General features: G+C 38.1%; 1 protein-coding gene across 2 annotated transcripts in view; it reads right to left on the minus strand.

Moving 5' to 3' along the window:
• Positions 1–4,665: 4,665 nt before the first annotated feature.
• sdsl (serine dehydratase-like) overlaps positions 4,666–14,123 on the minus strand; it is a 45,566-nt gene continuing 36,108 nt past the window's right edge. For both annotated transcript variants that reach the window (XM_068005709.1, XM_068005711.1), the window contains exon 8: positions 4,666–13,883. In XM_068005709.1, the coding sequence (XP_067861810.1) occupies positions 13,690–13,883 (194 nt within the window). In that variant the 3' untranslated portion in view covers positions 4,666–13,689. The remainder of the gene's footprint in view (positions 13,884–14,123) is intronic.

A 14,123-nucleotide genomic window follows, 5' to 3' on the forward strand; every position in this document is an offset into this window, starting at 1 on the left:
CCGACCCGCCCCAGGAATCCCCGATTTTCATAGCTCCCACCCCGCCAGGAAAGCACCCGATCGCGGGTGCTAAAATCGAGCCCATAATGTCTGAAAAGGGATATTGACAGGCTAAGCGAATGGGCAAAAATTTGGCAGATGGAATATAATGTGGGAAAATGTGAAGTCATCCAGTTTGGGAGGAAAAATAAAAAAGCAAAATATTATTTGAATGGAGAAATACTACAAAATACATGAAACTCAAAAAGTCAATATACAGGTGCAGCAGATAATCCAGAAGACAAACGGAATATTGGCCTTTATTTCTAGGGGGATGGAGTATAAAAGCAGGGAAGTTATGCTACAACTGTACAGGGTGCTGGTGAGACCACACCTGGAGTACTGCATACAGTTCTGGTGCCCCTATTTAAGGAAGGACATACTTGCATTGGAAGCAGTTCAGAGAAGGTTCACTAGGTTGACTCTGGGTATGGAAGGGTTGTCTTATGAGGAAAGATTGAACAGGTTGGGTCTATACTCATTGGAGTTTAGAAGAATGAGAGGAGATCTTATTGAAACATACAAGATTCTGAGGGGACTCGATAGGGTAGATGCTGAGAGGATGTTACCCCTCATGGGGGAATCTAAAACTAGGAGGCATAGTCTCAGAATAAGGGGTCGCCCGTTTAAGACGGAAATGAGGAGGAATTTCTTCTCCCAGAGGGTCGTGAATCTTTGGAATTCTTTACCCCAAAAAGCTGTGGAGGCTGAGTCATTGAATACATTCAAGGCTGAGTTAAACAAATTTTTGATCAGCAAGGGAGTCAAAGGATATGGGGAAAGGGCAAGAAAGTGGAGTTGAGGTAAAAATCAGATCAGCCATCATCTCATTAAATGGCAGAGCAGGCTTGAGGGGCCGAATGGCCTACTCCTGCTCCTATCTCTTATGGCCTTATGGTCTTATAGCGATTTGTCTATCTGTACCCCTAGATCCCTTTGCTTCTGTATCCCGTTTAAACTCTTATTATCTAAGCAGTAGGTGGCCTCCTTATTCTTTCTACCAAAATGCACCACCTCACACTTTATCTATATTGAAATTCAGTTGCCAATTACATGCCTATCCTGCAAGTTTCTTAAAGTCCTCTTGCATTTTGATGCATTCTTCCTTTGCATTAACTACACCCACCAATTTGGTGTAGTTCACAAATTTTGAAATTGTACTTCCGGTTCCCAAATCCAAATCGTTAATGTAAATTGTGAACCACAGTGGTCCCAGCACTGATCCCTGTGGAACACCACTTCCTACCTTTTGCCAGTCTGAGCAGCACCATTAACCCATACTCTCTGTTTTCTGTTTTGTAACCAGCTTGCTATCCATTCTGCTACCGGTCCCCTGACTCCACATGCACTGACCTTAGTCATGAATCTACAATGTGTTACCTTATTGAAGGTCTTTTGAAAATCCAACTATATTACATCTAATGCATTACCGATGTCTATTCTTTCTGTTACTTCTTCAAAGAATTCAATAAGGTTGGTCAAGCATGACTATCCCTTCTGAAATCTCTGCTGACTATTCTTTATTATATTTTCATTCTCTAGATGTCTTTCTATTACATCTTTGAGTAAAGATTCCATTATCTTTCCTACGACTGACATTAAGCTAACTGGTCTATAGTTCCCTGGACTTGTTCTCTCTCCCTTTTTAAATATAGGAATCACATTAGCTGTCCACCAGTCCTCTGGCACTATTCCATTTTCTGTTGATTTTTTATTTTTATATATATATATATATATATATAAAATAGTGCCACTGCTATCTCCTCCCTAACTTCTTTTAATATTTGCGGATGCAATCCATCTGGACCAGGGGTCTTATCCTCCCTAAATTTGATTAGTTTATCAACTATCTCCCCCCTTTCTATCATAAATGTTGTAATATCTTTTTCGATCTCTTGTTCTAATGTCCTGCCCACCTTGTTAGTCTCCCTGGTAAATACGGAGGCAAAGTAGCTACACAAAACAATTGGAATTGAAATGAACATCTGTTTGTGTACTGGACAGATTGCAGTACTGTGGTGATGATCGCAGTACTGTCTCATTGGTGATCTAATGTACTTTAATATCATTTCATCTCTCATCTGTTTTAACAACAAAGCAATAATATATATGGAACATATATTCCATTATTAATTGCAAAACAAGCATTGATAACATAGAATTAAAGACACTAGCAATACATAATCAAAGTTAAAATGAGAGGTGGCAGAACCTTGTTACTAAACCCTAAAGTAAATGTAACACTTGATAGCAAGACTTCATTAATGAAAATTAAAAGAATATCTGTAAATTTGCTTTTTGATAATGTCAAGAATCAGAAAGGACATCACTTTGAGTTGTTTGAGTCCTCCAGAATAGGGAAATGTATTATGATTTTTCTTTCTTGTAGGTAATGTCGGCAACAATACCTTTTGGTACGTGACAGCAAAAAGAACAATCAAATCTTCTTTCAATAGATGATGAGACCTCAGTGCTGTTTGGAAGCAGATTTTTGCTGCCATCTCCTGGACAGAGGTTAAGGTAGACTGAAATAATTGCTCGCGTTCTGTCAAGGCTTCAAAAAAATAAAATAGAATAATTTTACATTTTCTTGTTAATTTAGACTTTTTTATGTTGGTCTTGACAAGGCCAACAGTTGTAATAATACAGCTGTATTATTCATTTTTTTTTTTGCAGGTGATGAAAACATCCTGTTTGGTTTTTCCTAACTAGTGGAAGAATTTGTAGTAAACCATCCCCAGGAGCTCCACTAATCCAAATCTGGCAGGTTTGAACTCATTTAGTGAGAACTGAATACTGGGCTCTAAATGATTGATTCTAACCCCAGGATCTGTGGAATTGAAAGTAAATTCAAGTTCAGAAAGTTTATATGCATATAAAGGGAGGATGCAAGTGTCGGCAAAAGCTTGGAATCAGATGTAGATCCTAGAGCTTAGACATTGCTGTTGGAGATATCTTCGGGCGAACACTCAACATATTCAAATCACATTCTTCTGTCTGCTATTTTAAGAGTAATGAATCCATTTATTTTAAATGTATTAATGCCTCCACTAAAATAGCAGAGAAAGTAACATCATAAAAGTGTTCATCTGGTTGTATTAATAATTTCTAGCATTAAAACTTTTGTGCAAGATTGCATTACTTCCAAGTGTATTGATCCCCATGTTACCGTCCAGATCAGTTCTGCCAACTAATTTAAATATAAAATTTCTCAGTTAACATTTTGGTGACTTCATCTTCAAGGTGACTGAAATCAGTACTAGCAAATGAACACTTTTTGAGCTCTTGTACTCCATGTCAGCATCAAACACTAGCCTATTGTAAAGCTCCTTCTACTCTCCCCACAAAAAGGTTTAGCTTCAGGCTCTGAAGGGCAACACTTTTATGTTTTAGATTTACTAATTTAGTTCCCATTTGCACTCAGTTGTGGACAGTTTCATGAACTGGGTTGAGGCTATCCAAACACATTTCACTGTGGAATCCTTATATCCAGCAGAGAAAGGATTTCATCTCATCTCTCTGACCACATTTGAACCCATTTTCACTCAGTTATGCACCAAACACCATTTCCCATCACTGCAAAAGTGGAAGTATAATTTCATCCTAAACTTAATTGTCTTTGCTTCTTGTCCTAAATTACGCTGTTCAACTGAAAAGATTAAACTTATACATATCGAGTACATGTGATTGCTAGTTCATGTGACCTTTAGAGACCCCAATATTATCCTCACTGTAGGAGGACATTTATTTTTAATACAGAAGCTACTAATTGAAAATTGTGACATGATTCATGCTGTTCCAGTCATTACTATGCTGAACATCAATGTTAATTAATTAGAAATTTTACGTTATTCACTCAATAAGTGTAATGTCTGCCAATGTACAGAGAAAGCAGTCCCGATGTGTTGTTAAAAAATTAAATAAGATGGTTGGCATTGTTTGTTAAAGTACTTTGAAAAATTAATATTCATAGAATTGTAGATTTATCAGTATATTGTACTGATTTATACAGTCTGAAAACTCAGTACAGATATTGTTCAGCTAAACTATCTTAATTGAAACAACGCTGGAGATAATTTCAGTCTTTCAAGGATCTAGTAAAAGTATTAATGAGGGAGGGAAATGCCACTTTTACTCTCTGCTTATTATTTTCACTCTATTATTTATTAAATAGCCCTTAGTGGAGCACCAACTACGGTGAGATGGACTTTTCTAACCTGATTTGCAAACTGCATCATTGGATCAAAACTGACAACGGGCAGCAGCGTACTGTCTAGATATATTACTCTGCATAACTTGAGCAGTTCAGAATAAGGAAGTTCAACTAGTACAAAAAGAATTACGTTATCAGCCTCCAATTCCTGTCCACCGCTGCTCTTTATTTTTTAAAACACATTTTATATTGTCAGATTTGGTCATTTATTCCTCTCTCCCTTTTAGGTTATGCTCCCCAAATACTCACGTACTATGTATCATACCTAAGTCAAGAGGGCTAGCAGGCAACATATTCCAAGGTTCTATCAATACCATTGCATAATTTAGTTGCAAGGTGGAGGTGTAAGAGAGTAGAAAGAACCATCACAAATTTGCTTCATTTCCTTTTTTATCAAAAAATCAGACGATGTCTTTTGACCCAAAATTTCAAAGTACTTTATTTCAATGATTGATCGATCAGAAATTGCTACTGGTGATAATCCACCTTTCTGCAAACACAAATGTTATTATCCCATTTATTGGATTGTTTGAATTCTGTCCAGTTTCCCTCTGTATGATGTATATTTTGGGGTATTTATGTGCAGCCTAGTCCATTGCATATTCATGTGTAATATTAAGTTTGTCTGATAATCTGACTTCAAATGAAGTGAGTCTTTTAAACAGGATACTAAAAATATTGGAGATCTTGCAACATTTGGCAATAGATCAGATGCAAGGCTTATTTTTAAACTTACTGATATCAAAAGTGACGCGTGAATGCTGAGCTGATTGAACTTTTCTTGCCAGTAACCAGAGGACTTTGTTTTTGAAGGCTAAAGAGCATTTATGTTTATATCCAAAGACATTTCTTTATCAAGGGCAATTTATCCACTTTGTTCTTTTTTTTAATATTTTGTGTTATCCACTTTAGTGCGTGCCAAATATTTGGTATCTCTGTTTTAAATAATGTTTTAGCTGTTACAGTATTTTTTAAAACTCTAATCTTTGGTTGATATTTGCCAATCTGAAGTGTAGTAATATGGCATGGGATTATGCATAATCCAGTCATGCATAACTCTGGCCATGATTTCAAAGGGGGTAAATGGATATAGCTTGAAATCCAGGGCAAGATACAAGTAGACATGTCCATAATAAATCACCCAAAAATATTTTGGGGGATTATTATGTACAGAGATCAAACGACCTTTCTCATTGGTTGTTTTCTTCTCTGTGTCTCAAAGTTTTGACTACCCACCTAGAAAATTACCCATGAGATTTCTTTATGGTCACTCCATCAGTACAGGCCGAAAGAACGTCAAAAGTAATAGTAGCAATTATAAATTCAGACACTGAATTTATAACTAAGTAGCAACTACCAATGAAAGTATCAAAGATCGGTGAAGAAAGCTCAGAGACAATAGATATTTCAAAATATACAGAAATGTGCACACACACATTTCCTATGCCACCCTTTCTTATCGGATTTATGAATGAGATTACAAATTTAATGCCAGTGCTCCAACTGGAAACTTATGCTATTGGGAGCAGGACTACCCAAACTCATTACATTGAAGAGCATTACAACCAGAAGGAACCTTTCATCCCACCCACCTGGGCTAAGTTTAAACAAAGTGACATCACAATGGTTTAACCCACTATACTACCTAGTCCATGGACAGAATGTACTTTGAAGCTGAACTGGAGTAAGTTTCAAGAGTAGGCTTAACCAGTTGATTGCGCTGTCTTTCCTCCCCTTCTCTCTAGGGAAGTTGAGGCCAATTGTAGCACATCAACTGCTGCCCTGTTTAGATCAGTTAGTGCAGTATACACTGGGAATTGAACCTGGAGTATTATAATCTGTGTGGTTTTGTGCTACAATGGGCAGTGCATTAATCTACAAGGGGCTCAATATCAAAATTAGAGCTAGGTCATTCAGGTAGCACTTTTTCAGACAAAGGGTAGTGGAAATCTGGAACTCTCTCCAAAAGACTATGGATGCTGGGTCGATTGAAATTTTCAAGACTGAGATCAATAGATTTTAGTTAGGAAAGAGTATCAAGGAATACAAATCAAAAGTGGGTCAATGGAGTTGAGATGCAGATCAGTTATGATCTGATTGAACGGCTGAACAGGCTGGAGGGGCTGAATGGCCTACTCTTGTTTCTATGTAATAGGGAGGGGGTTGACTTCGCTGTTTTAACTGATATTACCTTTGCCATTGATCTGAAACAAAATGGGTTTAATTTAGTATAGAAGTCATTCATAGCAATGGCCAAGTAGACTCTATAGCTTTCTAAAAGACAGTTTCCAGTGTTTCAGAATCAAGTTCAATCATAGTCATACCTTAATTAAAACGGAATCCAAGTTATAATGTTGCTTATGACAGATTATGAACTGATTTAGAAGCTGCCTTTCTGACTTTATACCTGTAGGTGGCATTATTGTTTCAGTAAATGGCAACTCAAACTTCAATATCAAAGTGTGAACAGCACTACACCAAATGGGGCTGTATTAATACTGAACAGGTGCATAATTAGTACTGAACACAAATATTCAGCAATATGAAGAGAAACTCAATTTTTGATCAACAAGGGAGTCAAAGGATATGGGGAAATGGTGGGAAAGTGGAGTTAAGGTAAAAATCAGATCAGCCATGATCTCATTAAATGGCGGAACAGGCTCGAGGGGCCGAATGGCCCACTCCTGCTCCTATCTCTTATGGTCTTATAATACTTGCTGAATTGATTACCACTAAATAATCACTTACACCCATTTTTTAAAAATGGCTTGGAAAATGCATTTTGGATGAAATTTTGTGGTAGGGTTGATAGAAAATCAAATGCAAATAAAATACATGGCTATATGAAATATTCACAGGATCAAGGGACCTTTATTAAATTGGAAAATGTACTGACTCATTAACAACAGCATTTAAACTCTTCTCAGATTGTATCATTCTCTGTACAATATGCAGCTCAGGTGGTTAAACACTGCAACATATAGCACAAGCTGCATGAACCTCACAAGAAGCTATTTCCAGAGGGCTGTGTTCAAGGAGCGAAATTTGAGGGGGGGAAAGAATTTTTTTTTTTCATACTGACAACTGGGGCACTGTACCTATGCACTCTGTCATCACCTAGATGCCTTTAATCACCAAACATCAGTTTCTTGTTTTAATTCTTAAAAGAATGAGCTTTGTCTGCACTTCATGTGCAAAAGAAAAAAAAAATCCAAATTTATTATACTGTACTTAAGGTTTGTGCATGGTCCATTTGAATGGTTGCAGTTCCTATGAAGAGCATAGCAAATTTCTCACACACAAAAACCCTTGATAGTTGTTAGGAGGACTTAGCATTATTTTGATCCATTGCATAGAACACTAGTTAAATTGCTAATGAGTGTAAATTGCTCATACATGAAGCAACTGTTGCTTTAAAGGGGCATTCTGGTCATGGGGATGCAATTATGCTTTACTCCATTTTTAGAGGATGGTTTACTGATGCGATCAGCAATCAAAATGATAACATCACTAAACGCACAGTGCTCAATCTGTCAATATATAGCTCTGGAACAGAGAAAAGTTTTTTTAAAAACACTTTGGCTCAACATTCCAAATGTATACTGGCCTTGCAATAGTGAGCCAGGCTGTTCATACAAGTTGATCACATCATGTGCAAACTTAACAGTGCCTAGGGTTTCATAATGTTTGAGATTCCACAAAATACATCCCATATCCCATAAGCTATCCTCCTCAATCACCCTTTATTTTGAAACAAATTCCTGTTACAAAACAAAAATGATAGACAATCGACTGGGGCATTCCTCACTAAAGTGGGACATTTTTGACCTTAGTGTTGTGCCTGAAGCTTTATTTAAAATTGATGTACGTTAAAGCTTGGAAAAATCTTCAGGGGACCCTGTACTGAAATTCAGATTTTTTTTTTAAAAAAGTTATTTCTTTCACCAAAGGAGGCAAATGTATCCTTTGTAGGCTTAACACAGATATGGGAAATGTGTGCTTCAATAGTGAAAAATGGTTGGTTTCTATTTAATGGAGTTTTCTGAGCATTACACCGTGATAAGGGAAAAGACTAATATTTCCCTTATCCAGTGTTGCCACTTGCAGTAATCCACTGGTCAATCAGCTTTACATTCACTTGGTCACTCTGGAGCAAGTTATTGAAAACAGAATTACTGTATTGCTACCTTAAATCACCATTTCAGTGGTGAAAATTACCCTTACCATGCAAAACTGAAATCCCTATAGGGCATATGCATTCTGTGTTTAAAATTAATCCTGTGCAATAATACAGAAAAATCTTTTTCATGACACAAGTTCACATATGCACTTACCAGTACTTTGAAATGGCACTCAATTCACAGAAAAACACAAATACTGAGACATGGGAACGGCCCAGGATTAGAACAGATTTAATAGTAACTGGTGAGATTTTCACTCTGCATCATTGGAGTCTTAATATTGATATCTTAAAACAACTTTCGCATGTTTATTTCCCTCAACAAACAAACAGTAAAACTACAAATAATCGGTGTAATTAATGCTGATCAACAAAAGATAGAAAATCTGTATCTTCTTTCTAATTTAGTTTCCAATGATGTGTTATTGATTAATAAAACCTGATAACCAAATATGTTAAGCATAGTCCTAGCCTTTCTCTGAATCTTGTGGACTCAAGGAGGGGGGGAGGGGGAAGGGGGGAATTATTGTCCAGGAAGTCAGATAATATCACAAACTAGCAGAGGAAGGCTTGAGAAGTTTACAGTCATCTGATTTATGAGATTGTCGCACTGCATCCTAACTCTCACCCTTTGGATCTTTTCGTGTTTGTTTGCGTTCATCAAGGTTAGATGTGGGGGATGAAGTACCTTCCATTTTGGGAAGTCAGTGTCACCATCAAGTGCTCCCAGGTCAGGTATAGCATGGTTAGATAGTAAGTAAAGCTCTCTCCACACTACCCCAACAATGTGCCTCAGCCCCAACTCAGAAGAGCAGCCTCTGCTGCACAAGTGTTGCATTTTTCTGAGCAAGAATGCCAATTCAATGGCAGTTTTGTGCTGTAGGCCTGTTTGTACTAGGAATTAGCTTGAGACTGTCCAAACCCAACTCCCAAAATTAATTTCATGTAGTACCCTACATCTCGGGTACTACACCATCCCTGTTGTTTTATAAACATACTAGGCTCTCAGCTCAATTTTCTTAATTTTGTTTTATGATTTTAAACTTTTCATTACTGACTAAGAGTATGAGGAAATGGGAGTGCATCACAATGGCAGTTGTTTGTTTGGCCTTTCACTAGAGCATCTTTGCTGTAGAAATATCTGATCATGTAATTCATTATGAGGAACTGTGGGTAAAAGTGCAATTTGATAACATACTGACAAGAGTTTCAAGTGCATTTTGCTTGTTACTGGCTTGAAATTCCATCCCAGGCCAAGACACAGCTGGAGCAGATCTCTGGTCAGGGGACTGGAATACAGAGTGAAACCAGGTTGCGCCAGGATTCTGCCCTTTTTTTGTCAGCTCCCAGTCATTTTCTGTTTGGGAGGGTTGTGGGCAGATCTTCCACCCACCCCCATGTCATAGAATCATAGAAGTTTACAACATGGAAACAGGCCCTTCGGCCCAACATGTCCATGTCGCCCAGTTTATACCACTAAGCTAGTCCCAGTTGCCTGCACTTGGCCCATATCCCTCTATACCCATCTTACCCATGTAACTGTCCAAATGCTTTTTAAAAGACAAAATTGTACCCGCCTCTACTACTACCTCTGGCAGCTCGTTCCAGACACTCACCACCCTTTGAATGAAAAAATTGCCCCTCTGGACCCTTTTGTATCTCTCTCCTCTCACCTTAAATCTATGCCCCCTCGTTATAGACTCCCCTACCTTTGGGAAAAGATTGTGACTATCTACCTTATCTATGCCCCTCATTATTTTATAGGCTTCTATAAGATCACCCCTAAACCTCCTACTCTCCAGGGAAAAAAGTCTCAGCCTATCCAACCTCTCCCTATAAGTCAAACCATCAAGTCCCGGTAGCATCCTAGTAAATCTTTTCTGCACTCTTTCTAGTTTAATAATATCCTTTCTATAATAGGGTGACCAGAACTGTACACAGTATTCCAAGTGTGGCATAACTAATGTCTTGTACAACTTCAACAAGACATCCCAACTCAAGGGGGCACAACAGAGGGAGTTCCTAGGCTAACCCGGAAATTTCACCCTTCAAGTCCTTAAAAGGCCTTGGCAGAATGGAGGTCTTTTGAAAGGTCCCAAACCTTTACTAAACTAAGGTAATCAATCCCATAGAGGATTAATTACCATGTCTTGAAGCAAAACAGCTCCTTTTGGCACTGAAGACTGGTGAAGTTTATTTTTATTTTTGGTCTGGAAGGGCTAGGGGGAAACCAGCACCCTTGCAGGCACTGGTAGTCTGCTCCAACCATGGAAATGACCCCGTCCCCACAATTTGGGACAGGGTGGGGGAAGACAGCCTAGCACAGGGACAGACAGGGGTTCTGCTCTGTCATTCTTCCACCCAGTGGAGCAGCCCCCATAGAATTTTGGGCCCTACAACTTTACTGACTGGTTATATTATTAGAAACTGTGGATTAACCCTTTGATCGCCAATCCTGTTCAGCACTTGCACAGGTGAAAGTGAACTAGTAAAGGAACAGAGTAGAGGCCACATGGAGAGAAGATACACATTTGATCAAAAGATTATACAATAAAAAGTAATACAAAGCAGGTACAAATAACCTGCACGTTCACTTATTTGGAATCCACACATAACTCAGTCAGTTATTGGTGTCTGCATTAAAACAGCAAATAGTTTATCAGGGTATTAATTTGTTTCTGTACTTTTGAGTCTCTTTACAGAAACAAACACAAAAAACACAAAGAAACAATCACAAAGTTTCTAATTACATCCATTTCATGAAAACTAAAGTTCCCCAATAAATGAGTACGTACACGACCTGACCGGAATCTGCACTGCTTAAGGGGTAAAACAGGAGTACAAAGTAAACTATATTTACGAATTTAAGAAGTGCTTCAAGGAATGTATTTTGTATCATTGCAATAACAATGTAGTAAATCATCTATTAATATGTTAACATAACAGATGTTAGTTTGACAATTAATAGCATTAGTGTTAATAGTATTACAATATTTAACACTGCTCTGGTGTCCTCTTAAAAGAGTACATGGAATATTAATAACAATGTAGTAACATTAAAAAAAAATCATCCTACATGTTGGTTTATGTCCCCTTACATTTATGAGGAAATATATTTCATTAATAGAACAACTTCTTGTTAGTCCTCCATCCACTCCCACTGTCACACATTAGAGCAATTACAGCCCTAGAGAATAATAAAGTCACAGAATTACTATGCAATCATTTAAAACAATTACTGAGACACACACAGATTGTCTCCCCTACAATTGTGTAATCTTTTTGAATTTCCTCCCTTGCCCTCCCCCAGTATCTCATGCTGGGGATATTACTGTAACTGAATGCAAAGAAAGGAAATAGAAAATAGCTTTTGTACATAAAGATCTATTTGTTAACAGTGAAAATATATTTCAGGCATTAACATTTTCCCAAATTGTGCTGCATGTTTAGCATTGGTGTTCTTTAATGGTAGACCAACATCCAACGTGTGGCAATTCTACCAATAATGCAAGATTCAACAGTTTGGTGTTTAGCTGGGTCTACTGCATATAGGCTTCGAATGACAGAAGAGGTGCCTGCCCTGTCCTCTTTTGTAACTTTAGAAATTTCACTAGCTGGTGAACAGAGATCTCTGAATGCATTTCAGTTTGCACGTGTGCAGCTTTGCTTTCTCCAATTCAAGAGGTCTGTGACCAGGCAGCATAACCGGGCTGAGCATTCATATTTTGTTTGGGTATTCTGGTATTAAATGTGTTGCTCCAGGAGCACGGTGTTCAATTGCAGACCTATGACCTCCACATGCTATTCTCTCCAGTTTGTGTTTGCTGGTGCTGCTGCTCATAAGAAACTCTTTGTCATTAAGAGGCAAGTAGCGACTTGACAGCAGCTTGTTAAGAGTCATGATAATGTGGGTCTTTGATGTTGTCAGGTCTCTGGTGGTCACCAGCTTTATATTTGTGAGTATCACTGACTGCATGTATGGTATTGATAGCACTCTTAGTACAAAAGAACTTTTAGAAATACTCCTGCTGGATGACCACGTACTGCAGTGCAACTGGGACATTAAACACTGAACATCATTAACAGGAACTGACAGGGAGGAGTTAGTGTCAGATGGAATGAAAGAGCTAGAATAACACCAGTCAATACAGTCTTTAACCCAAAGTGCTTCACAGTCTTAACACGTCAACAGCAATCTGTACATTAACTCAGATACCTCACATCGTCAGCAATCCTCCTAGATGTCTTCAGAACTTTGTTTAAACAAACAAAAATAAACCTTAGGGAAAAAATTATAAGCACATTTTTCTCAATGATCTGATTTTCAGAAGACTTACTGATAGTGAGTTTCTCCCTTTGTCTGAAATCAACTTTGCTTCAAATTGATTTCCTCTGAATCCAATGTAGGAGTTTGGGCACTATCCTCATGAAAAAGCATTTGGCAAATCTTTCCTTTATCTGCTTAAAGCACTTGATGCAATGACGTAAATACGGTCAATATCACACTCCTTCTCATTATTAGGTACAGTGACAGTAGTGCCAACACAATCCCATCTGCCATTGAACAACAACTGAGAAAATAGGAGAAACTAGGCCTTCATGAAGGAATGAGCAACAACAACAACCTGCATTTATATAGCTCCTTTAACATAGTGTTATCAGAAGTAGAGGACTTCCTGAAAGAAAGATTGGAAACAGGACCTAAGCCTGAGGCATTTTATATACAACTTTATAGATATGTATATGTTGGTACTCATATTTTCTTCACAAAAAGTTGTAGAGCCAAAACAAAAATAACTTCCTTGGGTGCTTAGTTTCATTTTTTTTAAAAAAAAGAGATAGGAATACATTGATTCTGTCCATCCCAAAACATGGAGTGTGGGTAGGGTCGCAGCTGGGGGAAAGAGAGAGAGAGGAGGTAGAATCACAGCAAGAAAGAGGGGAAGCCAGGAAGTAATGGGAAAGAAATGAGAGCAACCTCACTGTGGAACTGCAATACACCTGCACTTTTTCAAGGATGGTTTTGAGATTTATGACAATACCGGAAATATTTGCAAGCTGCACAGTAGCACAGGGGAACAATACAGTAAAGGCCCAACCAGGATCTGGGAACTCTGCCATTCATTAAATTCACCAAGCATCAGTTATTTAAAAAAAGGACCAGTATTCCAACAATTCCAGTCATTTGATTTCACATGATCACTATTGGACAGACAGAAATGGTTTACAAGTGTTACATTCAGAAAAACTGCTTCATTTAGCTCTCCCCTAGCTGAGTTTTATATTCCTTAAGCTGTGCCATTGTGATGCTGCTTCCACCACAGACAATGACTACTATTGACTGCAGGTCCCGGGCCAGCCGTCCTTCCTTCTGCAGTCGCTGGATTATTCCGCTGTAAATGGCAGCCAGTGATGCACCACAGGCTGGTTCAACCAATATCCTTTCATCATCTGCAAAAAGAGGCAATTATTTGGGATCAGGTCACAAGTTCTGATTTAACTATCATCTCAGTCCTATGGCCTAATGTGAGACCTAGCCCAGAAGCCAGCATTGTGTCTAGTGTGGACCTTTTGGTTTTTCAGTAATGTATTCCGAAATATCTAAAATATAAACTGACACCAAAACTGATTTTTAAACTAGAAATCCATTTCCTCCACTTAATTCTATGGAGGCGGCACTCAGCATGGAGG

The sequence above is a fragment of the Heptranchias perlo genome, chromosome 25, assembly GCF_035084215.1.
Source record: "Heptranchias perlo isolate sHepPer1 chromosome 25, sHepPer1.hap1, whole genome shotgun sequence".
NCBI classification, from domain to species: Eukaryota; Metazoa; Chordata; class Chondrichthyes; order Hexanchiformes; family Hexanchidae; genus Heptranchias; species Heptranchias perlo.